This window comes from Balaenoptera acutorostrata, chromosome 9, assembly GCF_949987535.1.
Source record: "Balaenoptera acutorostrata chromosome 9, mBalAcu1.1, whole genome shotgun sequence".
NCBI classification, from domain to species: Eukaryota; Metazoa; Chordata; class Mammalia; order Artiodactyla; family Balaenopteridae; genus Balaenoptera; species Balaenoptera acutorostrata.
Window position 1 is genome coordinate 10746203 of NC_080072.1, and position 13432 is coordinate 10759634.

Here is a 13432-nt window from a genome sequence, read left to right on the forward strand (position 1 = left end):
GAGGGCTGCTCTCTTTGCTGAGGGAAGGGCTGCCTCCCAGGTCCGGCCTCTCGGCGCAGCCTCGCTCGCCAGGCAGCGTTGGGCGAGGTCCAGAGCGGGGCACCTGGCTGCACGTTAGCCTTTCCTGAGCGGCTTAAAAAGTAAAAACCACACCCAGGCCCCTCCCCGAAATGCCTGATCCAATCTATGGGCGGGGTTGAGAACCGCGACGCAGAAACTCCTGTCTGGTGGGGAAGCAGGGAGGACAGGCAAGCCTCTCTCTGGCTGGGGGCCAGCCTTTTGCCACTCCTGCACACAGGGCTGGACGGGGTACCCTCCTCCCCCTCCCCCACAAGCCCACTATTGCCACAGAGCTGGTCAGTTCCTGGAAGTTTGGTAACAGGGGCTCGTGCCCTCCTCATTCCTCACACCCCTGGAGGCAAGGGTGACTGGTAACAGCCTTCTTTCGCACTCCCTTCCTTTCTCCCAGCTTCGCACTACCTGACACCTGCAGGGAGAAGTCCTGAAAGCTGAGCAGCTCCACAGAAATGGGTTTAGCTGGAGAGGGAGCAATCAAAGCAAGCCAGACTTTGAGCAAATACATTTGATCCAGAACTAGATAATAAAATAGCGTGCACTTTACTTAAAACCAACCAAGCGCTGATAAAAATATATTTCACTGCAGCTGTGATTCCATATCCAACCTCAACAGTAAGAACTGGGCATTTCTCTACTCTTCACATCACGTGTGGGGCCTGGCAGAGGAGGCCACCCACCTCCACCAAAGCCTCGAAGGAAGAATGAGCGCCCTGGTGGGGAGGGTGCAGCCGCAGAGCACGAGAAGGGGAAGGGGCTGTGCGGTGCATCTCTGCTGTCTGCTCTGTGCTCCTCCTAGGCAACTGATCTGCGATCTTCTTGGTGGCAGTGATGGAGAGAGAGATGGAGAACCGCCTGGAGCTGCGCAGACAGGAAGATGAACCCTCCTTTCTCCTTCAGGGTCTCTGAAATCCCCACAGGGGATCTCATGGCCACTGCAGGGTCCTACTTGCAGGCACAAGCCTACGAAGCAGTCATCTTTTGCTCTGGCTGAAGGGAAATCAAGATTCTGAGAGGAACCACTTTCCTCTTGACACAAAGCAGCTACAGGGCAGTTTCCTACATACAGTACGGCAGCGGGCAAGCAGAGGGCCCTGCTGGCTCGGATTAAGGCACTTGTAACAGATTCAATGTACACCCCGGCCCGGGCCCCAGGCGGGAACTTCCCCACTTCCCTTCCCCTCAGGCCCCAAATGCCCTGCCTCTTCCCCACGCTGGGCAATGAAGGGGACAGGAGCGTGCCTTGAGGGACTGTGGTTTGGTTGGAGTACAGGGCTAGCAGGAGAAGACACACAGGAAGGAAGCTGGGGACCTGGCAGGGGAGCAACTAGAGAAGGACAGGACAGCAAGAGCATTGGAGGAAGGCAAGGCAGCAGCTGAGTCACGGGAGGCCGCTGGCAGTGATCAGAGGTGTCTGCTGAGAGGAGATGCAGAAGCTGGCGGGAGGCCCCCCACCTTCCCCTGGCTGAGACAGGTGGGGGCAGAGAAAGGGTGAGGAGAACCAGCCCCAGACAGAGAACCACAGAGGACCAGCACAGGGGATGGTATTTCTCTCTCTCTCGGCTAAGGGGGCTGGTGCGGAGACAGGGCTCGGAGACAGAGCAAGAAAGGGGCAGGGGGCTGGAAGGAGGGCTGTGCGACCCAGAAGCAGCTCGGCTCTTTGGTATGACGAAGGTGGCAGTGTCCGGCGTCCCTCTCACTCCTCCTCCACGCTCCGGGGCCCCTTGGCCGCTCGCCTCTGCCGCCAGCGCAGCTCCTCCACCTGGCGCTCCAGCCCCCGCACCTTGGCCTCCAGCTGGGCCCCCGAGGCCCGGGTGCCAGTGAGCCGGCTCAGCAGGGCGTAGAGGGTCAGCAAGGCCAGGAGGAGCAAGGCCCGGGTGGAAGGGTCGGGCACTGACCTCACCAGGGCCACAAAAGCGGCCAGGAAGAGGGCAAGCTTCAGGCCCCACAGGATCCGCCCCAGCAAGGCCAAGACCAAGCCAAGGAGCAGGGACAGCAGCCAATAGGCAACCAGGGCCCCCGCTCCCCACAGCAGGAAGGTCTGGACTTGGCTGGGGCTGAGCTTCAGGTCCTGGGTGAGGTGATCTCCTGGAAGGGGAGAGAGTCACAGAATCAGCCAACCTGGTGCCGTGATCAAGAACCAAAAGGGGGAGGAGCCAAACCCCCTTGCCAAGGAAAAATCCTTTCCCACCGGGTCCTAGAGCTTAAATCTCAGCTCCGGTTCCAGCTGACTGTGGGTAGACTACTTCCCTTGGTTGAGCCTGCTGCATCTATTTAATGGGAGTAATTCTCTGGGCTGTGGGTGACAGTTATGGCTTAGCGTGATGTGGCAGTTAGTAGCCTTCTCTTATGCTCGCCTCTGGGGAGACCTGGGAGATGCTGAACAGCCGGGGAAAAGTCTAGACCCTGAAAAGATAAATTCCCACAAACAGGAAGGGACAGACTAAGCTCCAGCTGATCTAACCAGTTCTCTGCCACTCACCTTCTAGCCCCAAGACATTCAGCAGCTGTGCAACAATCCCAGACAGAGTGAAGAAGGCCACAGAGATGGCCGATGAGATGACCCACGTCACCTGAGCCAAAGTCTGTGGGAAGAGCAGGGCATGAGTTGAGTCCATAATTAATGATGCTCTTCTCTTCCGAGTCTCACCACCGCTGCCCACGAACATCTCTGCCTGCTTCTCAGCCTGGCTGAGGGGTCCCTTCCACAGCCACCTTTCAGTGCATGGGGACGGACGGCGGGCCATTTCTCCTTCCTGTCTGAACTGGAACCCAGGACACTTGGGCCCTAGTTCAACTGATGTGCTGGAATACTTTGGTGGTAGTAGTGGGTGAACGTGGGCGTGTGGGGGGATCATCAAATCCCTGGAGTAGTCACCCTGTAAAACTGGGGTCCTCCTAGCCTCCCAGGGACTCATGAAGGTGTGTGAAGTAACATCGGTGGAGGGCTAGGATATTTCAGTGAAAAAGAAGTCAATCAGCTCTTCCATATTATGCACTTTATAAATGATTGTTTCAGACGACCTATCACAAGTATGCAACAGCATGCTTGGGATGCCATTAGGTAGAAGAGACAGCCCTGCGTAAGAACCCTGAGTCATCCTCACCGCCACCTCTAAAGGTGACAGAATGAACTCAGGTCTTGATATTTTGCCAATTTAAGACTTTAGGTCAGATTTAGACCAAAGCCAGACTCTATAGTCACTGGTGACATAGGTTGATAAAGATGGCTCATTTCCCAGCCTTTCTGGCAAGAAAGGGCAGGAATAAGGGAAAGATGGGGGTGGAGTTAAGGCCCTGGGGTACGAATGAAACAATGAGAGTGCAAAAGGCCGGCGCTGTCTGGCTTCATTCTGTGGAACTGGGGGCTCTCTGCCCCAGGGATCATGACACACAGAGGATGTGGAGCCAAGATGGGCGGCCATGAACAACGGCTCCTCTGTCCTCAATGCGCATAGCCACAGCAGGGAACACCTTCCTTACCTCAGAAACTAGGTGCGTGGTTTCTGGCCCAATCCAGGCATCCAAGGTTCCCCGCACAGATCGACCTATCTGGCTCAGGAGATCAACTGGGGCCTCCCTCTTCTGCTGGCCTGGTGACACAAAGTCTCGATGGGACTGGGATGACGCTGAGTGGAGGAGGACGAGGGCCACTAGGAACATCAGGACGACTTGGAACAGATGCTTGCCCCATGGTGAACTGCTGCCTGAGCCTGCCATGGCTGGGTCTGCCAGAGAAGAAGCATGGGGTGAGCAGAGGGCCCGAACTGGCCGAGAAACCCACTGTCCCCAGCGTGACGGGTCCCAGCACCCCCCTCCGCCCCTCCCTGTTAGCTGACAAAGGCAGAACTCGGACTTCAACTTAAGCTGGGCACAACCATCTCATTCACGGGTTCCTCTCTCACGTTCTTTACCACTTGCATATTAACTAGCCAGCGAGTATCAGTCAATGCCTTAAGGTGGATGAGAAGATCTAAGGCTTATTCCAGTTCTAAAAACCTGAAGGCCTGCCTTTGTGTCTTAGGTGCTTTGGGCATAAAAAAAAAAAAATTATAAGACAATATGGCTTTGGGCTTCCCTGGCGGCATAGTGGTTAAGAATCCGCCTGCCAATGCAGGGGACACAGGTTCAAGCCCTGGCCCGGGAAGATCCCACATGCCGCGGAGCAACTAAGCCCGTGTGCCACAACTACTGAGCCTGTGCTCTAGAGCCCACGAGCCACAACCACTGAAGCCCTTGCGCCTAGAGCCCGTGCTCTGCAACAAGAGAAGCCACGACAATGAGAAGCCCTGGCACCGCAACAAAGAGTAGCCTCCGTTCACCGCAACTAGAGAAAGCCCGCGCATAGCAACAAAGACCCGAACGCAGCCAAAAATAAAAACAAACAAATAATAAATAAATTTATTTGAAAAAACAAGACTATACAGCTTTGTCCTCAAGGAAGTTATAATCTACTTAAGATAGAGCTGATATTTATATTTTAAAAAACCTTAAAAAATAGCACTCGAATAGGATTACCGCTATATAACGATGTAAAGAAAAGTGCTCAGTTAGGTGCACAAATAAGAACCCACTGCACATAGGCCATTCGCTCTGCAGGACCATCACGTGAGGTGGGCGTTATCCTCCTCGCCACTAAGGGGAGAGAGGAGAAGAAACGGGAGACTTAGGCGTTAAGCATTTGCCCAAGGAGAAAGGTCAGGAGTTAAACCCAAGCTTCTGCTTCCAAAACGCAGAAGTGAAGGTGGTTGCTCATTGGAATCACCTGGAAGCGGCACAAAGTTCCGATACCTCTGCCCCAAGCCCCGAGGTTCTGATGTCACCATCTGGGTGTGGCCCAGGCTTCGACCTGCAAAAGCGCCCCAGGGGATTCCACTGTGCAAAGCTGAGACCCACTGATACAGAGATGACCTCAACTCCCCAGCCCCCAACGTAGGCAAGGAGTTAAAGCGCGACTTTTAAGGAAAGGTATTATTATTATTAACAGAAAGTTAACCATGCGCCACCTATCTCGTTTAATCCTCACAACAACCCATCAGTTAGGTATTGTTCTTATCCCCCATTTTCCTGATGAAGAAACTGAGGGAGGATAGGTAGTAAGCGGGGGAGCCAGGATTTGAATCCAGGTGCATCTGACATCAGACCCGCTCACACACACCACTGTGTTGTATCCTCTCCAACTTCAGTCTCAGAAGTGATTTGGTAAGTCCTACAATAGATTATTCATGAGCTAAAATAGACTTGGCATCTACCAATCCACTCCATGAGTTACTGGTGACAATCCACTTAACCGCTTTGTGCTCTGATCTCATCTGTAATGTGATACTGTAGGCAAACTAAGACCCAACAAGTATCGACTCATTGAAGTACGCGTGGATTCGGCCAAGAAAAACGTTTTTAGTTCCAACTTCTATTTGCTACCACGCTTGAGAAAAGGCAAATGGCACCAGCAAATCCCGCTCTCTTCCAGGCTCAGAAATGAACCGGCAGCTCCAGGGTGTTTCTGTGATTCAGACCTGATGAGCAGAGAGGCTAAGCCATGTCCCTGAGGTAGGAGCAGCCAGGTGTTCGAAGTTTTTGTAGTTACCAGGGCACCCGGGAGTCGGCCAGCAATCTGGGGCCATCAGGATGGAGGAGAGCGAAGAGAAGATATTCCCATTCTTGTTTAGTGGGAAGGAGCAGGGTCCAAGAAGGAGTTATAAAAATATCACATTCGGGGCTCTTTCTGGCCCAGAAACAGCTGCTCCAAGTCCCTCCTGAGGCCTGCAGGTAAAGCAGGGCTGCAAAACATGCAGTTCATAGGGAACGACCTCAGGCTGGGAAGCCTTCTACTCTTTTTGGCACAAATCAAGAACCAGATGGTTCCTGCCTGCCGGTGGTCAGAGATGAGGAAAGCACAGGTCAGTTCCTGGTCTATCTGGGTCATGACCACACTGGGGACATAAAGAGCAGGGTTGCTATCTTGGGTTGGATTCTATATCCAAGGACCTCCACCAGGAGGGATCAGATGTTGTCTCCTCTCTGGAAGGTCAGGGTGACATGAGCTGCTGCCCCCTTGGCAGACTTCTGCGTTCTGTGCCAGCCTCGACTTTCAGGCGGCCATTTGCTCCAGTCAAGGGGAGCTGGGGGACCTTGAAATAAACTCTCCATGGGGTGGCTGGCATTGCCCTGCCAGCTGACCTTCCAAAGGGCACCGGAAACCAAATCTAACAGGATTCTGGAGCGTGCCCTTTGCAGATAAGAGAGCAGATTACTGGCTCGGCCCTTTCGTCCAATTGTTTTCTTTAACAGGATTCTTTCTCATTTCTTTTTTTTTTAAACATTTTTATTGGAGTATAATTGCTTTACAGTGGTGTGTTAGTTTCTGCTTTACAACATCTTTCTCATTTCTTCTTCAGCAAGAGTCTAACCCACCACCATTACGCTTCCTCACTTCAGCCCGATCAAATACTTTTAATAAAGAGAAGCCATGGTAGTCAGGAGCCGAAGCAGTCTTGAGCTCTGAGAGGAAGGATGTCTTAAACGTCTTCACCTCCTGCAATGCCTGACCTCAGAAAAATAGCAGGCACTCAACAACCACAACAAATTGTGTGTGTGTGGTGTGTATAGTGTGTGTGTTGCTTTATAATTTACAAAGTGCTTGTTCTTTCACCATCTCATTTAACTCCTGTAACAATCGTATGAGATACTGCTACTCTCCACGTTTTACTCAGAAAACAATGGCTTGGAGAGATCAAGTGACTTGTTAAAAGTACACACATCAGGACTGGGACTTGACTCCAGAACCCAGGATCTAAACCTTGCCCTTTTGCTCCTTCCACACCTCCACTCTGCCTCAGTAAAGACATGGTCCCTGCCCTCAAGGTGCTTAAAGTTCTGCCCCCAAATCAACAATCGCAAAGTTAGAGGACTAACTATCCAGACTCCCACGAGGAGACCACCCTCCAGAAGATGACCCACCTGCTGGGCTCACACGTCATAGTTCTGCAGCAAGAGGTATGAGGACAGCCAAAAATTGGGACTAGACCTGCCACTTTTGTTCAGGCAGCTGCAACGGGGCTCAGGAAGGGACGGGCTGAGCTGGGGAAACTGCTTCATTGAACTATGGTAGTGAGGAGCCGCATATGTTTAGCTGTGGTTTGCTAAGAGGGCAGGGTGGGGCGGTCCCCACACCCCCTGCCAAGGCTCCTTCCTCCCCCGTAGCTTCCTCTCGCACTATGAATCACGACGTGGCAGGAGGGGCAGCTGACTTAGTACCCTCTGCCGGCTCTGATTTCCCCATCGGTGAGGGACTTGCCCCTTTGGAACAGCGGTTCTCGACTCTGGTTGCCCATCAGAAGGGCCTGAGCCAGTTTAAGCTAGAGGGTCTGCTCCACCCCTACCCCGGGGCTTCCTTACTCCGACCCTCCCCAGAGACGGGCTCAGGCTTTTGTTTTTAGAGCTCCCCGGGGATTTCTGATGCATAACGGGACAGCTGCCACCAATGATCACCAGCACAGGGAAAAGTCTACTTTGGGCAAAGCCCCCAGAATGCAGCAGTGGACAGAGGACTCTAGACTTCCTTCTGTCCCAGGCTCAATTCTGCCACACACTAAAAACCACTACCTTCTGTCTTATTACTTAACCTGTCTGAGTTTCAGTCTCCTCAAATGTAAAATGGCATTAAGCAAGGTTAAGAGTTATTGCAAAGAGTTAACATGTTTCTGCAAGAACTTTGTAAACTGCAAACATCTATAGGAACGTTGCAGTACACAAACTGCCAATATACCACTCATTGTATTGTAGCATCATTTACCAGTTTCTATGCCTGGCTCCCCCATTAGACTCTGAGCACCTCCTCGTCAGACTTAACTTTTCTTGGAATCCCCAGCGCCTAGCACAGAACAATGACTAATAAATGCTTGTTAAATGAGTATTAGAAGCCCGCCAAGAAGCGGTGACGGTGGCAATGGAGAGCCATGGAGAGGTGCGGAGAGGAGGCTATTTTAAAGTTGATCCAAATATGCAGCGGTCACCCAAAAAGCACAGCTGCGTGGAAAGGAAGCTGCTAGACCGGGTGAAGCTGCCCCTGAGAAGAATGAAATCAGCGTCCCGGCAGGTGGGGGCAGCCCCGCTAAACCCCTGACAGCTGCTGCTGCCCAGCAACTGTTTGGGGGCCGGGCGACGGGCAAAGGGGCAGCCTCCCAGGCGCACGACGCCTTCCCCAGGACCCATCTTCCCCGAGACAGGGTGTCAGTGGCATGCATGTGCTATTTCGAACCGCGTGTCCCCTGCCAAGCTTGCTGGGTGGCGTCACCGGCAAGGGATACGGCGCGGCCCAGGGGTTCGGGGTACCCCAAAGGGCTCGGAGCGGGGCCGCGGGAGGCTGGGCCGTGGGCGAGAGTCGGGGGCGAGGAGCTGAGCGCTGGCCTCGTCCCCCAGCCTGACAGCCACCCGGCTTTGACCGGACCTCGGAGCAGCGCTGGGAACTCTTCTCCCCGGAAACGCGCGCCTCCCGTTACCTACTAACGACGCCCCCTGTTGCATAGCAACGAGGATCCGAGTCCCCAGGTAGTCTCCCCGCCACGCGACATCGGAGCCCTCTCCACTCGTGCTCGCCAGGCCTCGCGGCTCCGCCCTGTTCCCGCCTGTAGCGGCCGCCGCAACCCAGTCCCGGGTACAGCCCCGGAGCCCCGGTCTCGGGTCGTACTCACCGGGTTCCGGCCACAGCTGTTCTTCACGTGCAACTTCACTAAAACGCGCCACTAAAGCCGCGCCACTAAAGCCGCGCCTCAGTACTGGGGCGTTGGTTTATCGTCTGCGCACGCGCGAAGCGGGATTCGCCCACGGACCGGCCGGCCTCCCTCACAGCCCAAACCTGGTGCCGGTCAGCGCATGCGCCCTACCCTCTGGTTACGTTTTTTTCCCAAGCATTCCCACGGAGAGAAGAATGGGGTCGGAAGTTAGAGCTGGGAACGGAAGTATCTGGCAGGAAAGGGGAAAGAGGTGACTATGTCTGGGCTATAGAGTGGGTAAACTGGATCTTTGAATTTGGAGTGGAAGCTTATCCGCCTCTAAAATCCGCTTGGCATTTCGGGGAATGTAGTTTTCCCTCTACGTGGTGCCTCCTGGGGTATTGTGGGAAATGTAGTTCTAGAGGCGCCTCAGAGCACCTGGTCTTTTGAGAAACTTTTCGCGCTAAAAAGGTACAAAGGGAAAGGGTTTTAGAGGAGCAGTAAGAGGCGCACAACCGGGAAGATGCATCCTTTCCTTCTGAGAGCATTTCCACACCCAAACTCTGCAGATGGCTCCTAAATGTTCTCCCAGTTTTAGAGAGGGAAGGGAACCGACTCCAGACGCATTTCTATATATATATTTTTTAAAAAGCAGCATTATGAAGGGGAACGCCAGGGGATTTGGAATGAAGTGATCTTTGGTCTGCTTTGTGATTCTAGCAGGTCACTTCATCTCTCTGGATCTCCTTGTTTCAACTTTGCTATTGTTAGAAAGAAAACTATAGGCTCGAAATGGAGTCACTTATTGCTAGGACGAGCCCCCAAACCAGGGATTAATACCTGACCTAGCTGAACTTTCAACCTCCCCCAGAAATGTAGTCTTAACTAGTCAGTCAGGAATTTTTTGGTCAGCACCAATGAGGCAATCTGTCACATGGGCTCTCTCTTGCCCCCAAAGGAAGATGAGATAATCTGCTATATAGACCCCTTCCATTCCCCATGGATAGGTTACCTATGCCTAAAATAATCTCCTTTTTTCTGTTTATGACTTCCATGTCCTGCCTTTAAAAACCCTTCCCTTACTGTAGCCCTTTGGAGAGATGGCCTGCTGCCTGATTCATGAATCTTTCATAGCCAGTTAGATCTTTGAAATTTACTGGGTTGAATTTTGCTTTTTAACTGTATAAAGTACAAGAAGGTCCTAAAAATACCTCTTCAATGCACAGTAGGTGTGGAGATTCAATGAAATAAGGGGGGTGAACATGTTTTTAAAAACATCCAAGTAGCTGTCCAAATGCTTTTATCACATTGGCTGACATAGGCAGGCTCCCCTTTGATGTTAAAACAGTTCCTGAAACTCAACACTCTAAAATAGAGCTCTTTTTTCCCTCCCTCCCTGAATCAGCTGTCTGATTCAGCCTTCGATAGCTCTGAGGAACTGATCCCAAGAGGTAGTGGGAGAGGCCAGTATATCTGTGACTTTGGCTAAAGGGTATGTGCAATCCAGCATACATCTCAGCAGAAGGTTACTGCTAGCCATGAGGAACAGGTATGTCAGTTCATGATTTTAGGGCTTTTCTAAGTATGGGAAGATGCAAGAATTTGGGTTCATAAAACATTTTCCTGTCGTATCTAACTATCTAAGGGCCAGTTTTGCCTGTTTTCTCAAAGCACAGAGTGGATCATTCTGTTCTTCACCCTGAATTCCTTTCAGGGTGTACTGTAGTTCAGCAAGTACAGTGGCTTAGGACTAGTAGACTAGTCCTTAGTAGACTTGTGGAACTGCATGGTGAGTAGCATTCCTTGTTTTACAGTGCCCCCCTGTGGTCATAAATTTAACCAAGGTTTGGGAGGCATTTCATAACCAATTTGTCCCATGGGGCCAGCAAGGCTTATTTCTAGGTCAGGCGAGGATTTCGTGGATATGCCGCCTAATGTGAAATTACTGGACTAGACCCTGTTAATTGTAGCCATAGAAGTATCTGAACCACCTGTATTACTAGTCTGTTACGGTTCAGGAAATGATTCTCTCTTGTTGCTTCTTCCCATATCTAGAGTTACACTCTTACCATCATTTTAATTTTTTATAGAACTATATATTTGGTCAACTGTTTCAAGTTGCTTAGTCATCATTATTTTTGTTGGAGGCTCAATTGCACATTGGGTAATACAAGAAATAACAATCTTGTAGAATAGGCAGAGGACAAGTAGTATAGCTAGCAGCATTAATAAAGTCTGAAGTAGGAATTTAAACTAAGAACTTTCATTAGGTGCAGACCCTGGCCACCTGACCCAGTCTGTTCCATACCAGTCACTATATTTAAGGGTAATGATAAATTGGCATTGTTCATAAGGTACTCAGCCCAATTTCCCAATGTTATTAATCTGATTATCCTTAGTATAATTTAATTGTTCCCAACATAAGGGGGCTTTTCAATTTAAATGACTGTAGCCTGGTGTTAACCATATAAATCCATCCCATAATTGAGGGACAGTCTCTCCCAATAAGCAGGAGGTTATGGTTTTTGACTGAAATTTAGCTCATTGTTCCGATTGAGCTGGAGTGAGTAACCTTTAAAAAATATTTGTATTTATGGCCAGGGTCAGAGCAGGTATGATTGACTGGCCAAGTGAGGGGGTCTCATCTAGCAATATCAACAGTGGCCTGAACGGAACTATAACTTCTTTCTTCTGGAAAAAATTTCCTAAGGGCCATTCAATCAGAGGCTTGGAGTGGAGAAATCCACCAAGGTAAACCAGAAGTACTGGACATAGGTAATTGACCATAAACCCAACAATTGGATTGATTTTTAAACTCTGCATAGGACTTATGTACCGGTTGTAGAAACCAAGAAAACATTAGAAATTATCACACAGGTCAGGCCCAGCATCTTGGAATAGCTGTCTACTTCTGGTGTTGTCTTTTTTTTCCTGGTGCAGCTGTAGTTTCTCCTCTGAGTGTCGTTTTAAGTTGATGTTGAGGTCAGCAGTCCTCTCTATAGGCCAGTCTGGTACAGAGGCCCTTTTTAAAGTGGGAGATAATGAATCCAAGAGTCAATTCCCTTCAGTTTCACTGCACACGAGCTAGTTAAGAGTACCTGATAAGGATCCTTTCATCTAGGTTGGAGAGAGTTCTTTAAATGATGTCTTTTCCAGTATGCACAATCTCCTGGTTGCAGGTCATGGGGCATCTGATCTTCATCCAAACATAACTAGGGTAAGCTTCAGAAACAAGATTAGAATGTCCTTTTAATAGCTCAAGTAAACCTTACAATAATGCAACTTAGTAAAAAGGAGCCATCTAGGAAATGAGTCTTCGGCAGTAAATACCGAAACTCAAAGACTACTAACAGCACTAGAACTTAATATCCACAAGGGTATATTACTGAAACATAATTCTTATCTCCAAAACCACCCTCATCTCTACCAAATATAGCCAAATTAAGACTAATTTGCTTGCAAAATGAGTCTGGTTTCAATAAACTTGGCCTGATTATTTACATAAGTATAATTGATCATATATGGTCTTTTAAATTGGCTTTGTTGGAACTTTTCATAAGGAATCTCAGATTTGAACTTTAAAAGTCCTCTCAAGGCCAGGAAAGACATGCCAAGGACTTGCCATTAGATTCTGTTTGGAATACCTATAAATTTGGGTGAACCTCTTTCTTCTTGAGGTACAAAATATCTTGAGGTCCTTGCATCTGCCAGGAGGTGGCTTTCTTTATTCACCTGATAAGGCTGTTGGGGACCCTGTATGCAAGATACCAGACTGTTTTTTCAAGGGATTTATGGCTCCATAAAGTCAGTCTTAGTTCCTTAAAGCTGTCTGGTCATATCTGAGCCTATGCACATCTCTCTCTATTATGACATTCCAATCAAAGCCTTGATAGTATAACGAATGTTTCCAATTGTGTGCTGTTATAAGGAGAGTAGATTCTTATTGAACTTACGCAAATAACCATATTGCCATGAAAATAAGAATACTAAGAGTTTCCAAATTCTGGAGGGATCAGGTAGAGAGAAAAGATAAATGTTTCAGTTCTGCTTACAAAGGTATAATTTACCAAATTGCTGTAAGTCACAGCTTAAGGGGAAAGGTTTGCTTATATCTGGAAAACAAAGATTAAAAGTCAATAATATTTCAGACAAAAAGTCACACTTGTTGATCTTGATACTTCATAGTTTTATGAAGCCATCAGGTTTTCCATTCGAATTCTTTAATTTCTTACCCAATTCAGCAGTATAATCTGAAGGTTATCAGAAACCTGTACTTATCAGAAAGTCCTTTCTATGAATCTTCTTGAAAATGAAGCATTTTTGCAAAAGCATCAGAGCGAAACAGTAATTATCTATAAATGACAGGAGACTTTAAAAGGCATAGTTAAAGACCTGATTACAATGCAATTGTCAGAGAAATTTAGTTATTTTTGTGACATAGAATATTGAAATAATAACTAGAATTATGACTGATAACATTATGACTGATAACATTATTAATGTTATAATGTAACATATCTACATTCAAATTTTAGAAATTTCATATAATTTCTAGAACATTCATGTTAATAACAATTACCCATAAACGATAACCTAAGAAGGTTGACAATGCTTCCCCTGTAACTTAACATACCAAGTAGTTG

The 13432-nt window shown here is 49.1% G+C and overlaps 1 protein-coding gene across 2 annotated transcripts; it reads right to left on the reverse strand.

The window, feature by feature from the left end:
- Window positions 1-595: 595 nt before the first annotated feature.
- TMEM109 (transmembrane protein 109) lies at window positions 596-8997 on the reverse strand. 2 transcript variants are annotated; one of them, XM_007174457.3, is made up of 4 exons: window positions 8769-8997; window positions 3559-3803; window positions 2558-2660; window positions 596-2163 (listed from the first exon to the last, which is right to left on the reverse strand). In XM_007174457.3, exons 2-4 carry the CDS (start codon window positions 3793-3795, stop codon window positions 1772-1774), a joined length of 732 nt encoding a protein of 243 aa, XP_007174519.1. In that variant the 5' UTR covers window positions 3796-3803; window positions 8769-8997; the 3' UTR covers window positions 596-1771. The 2 variants fall into 2 exon arrangements, with proteins under 2 accessions (XP_007174519.1, XP_057408174.1); XM_057552191.1 differs by lacking the exon at window positions 8769-8997 and adding an exon at window positions 8577-8726.
- Window positions 8998-13432: the final 4435 nt, after the last annotated feature.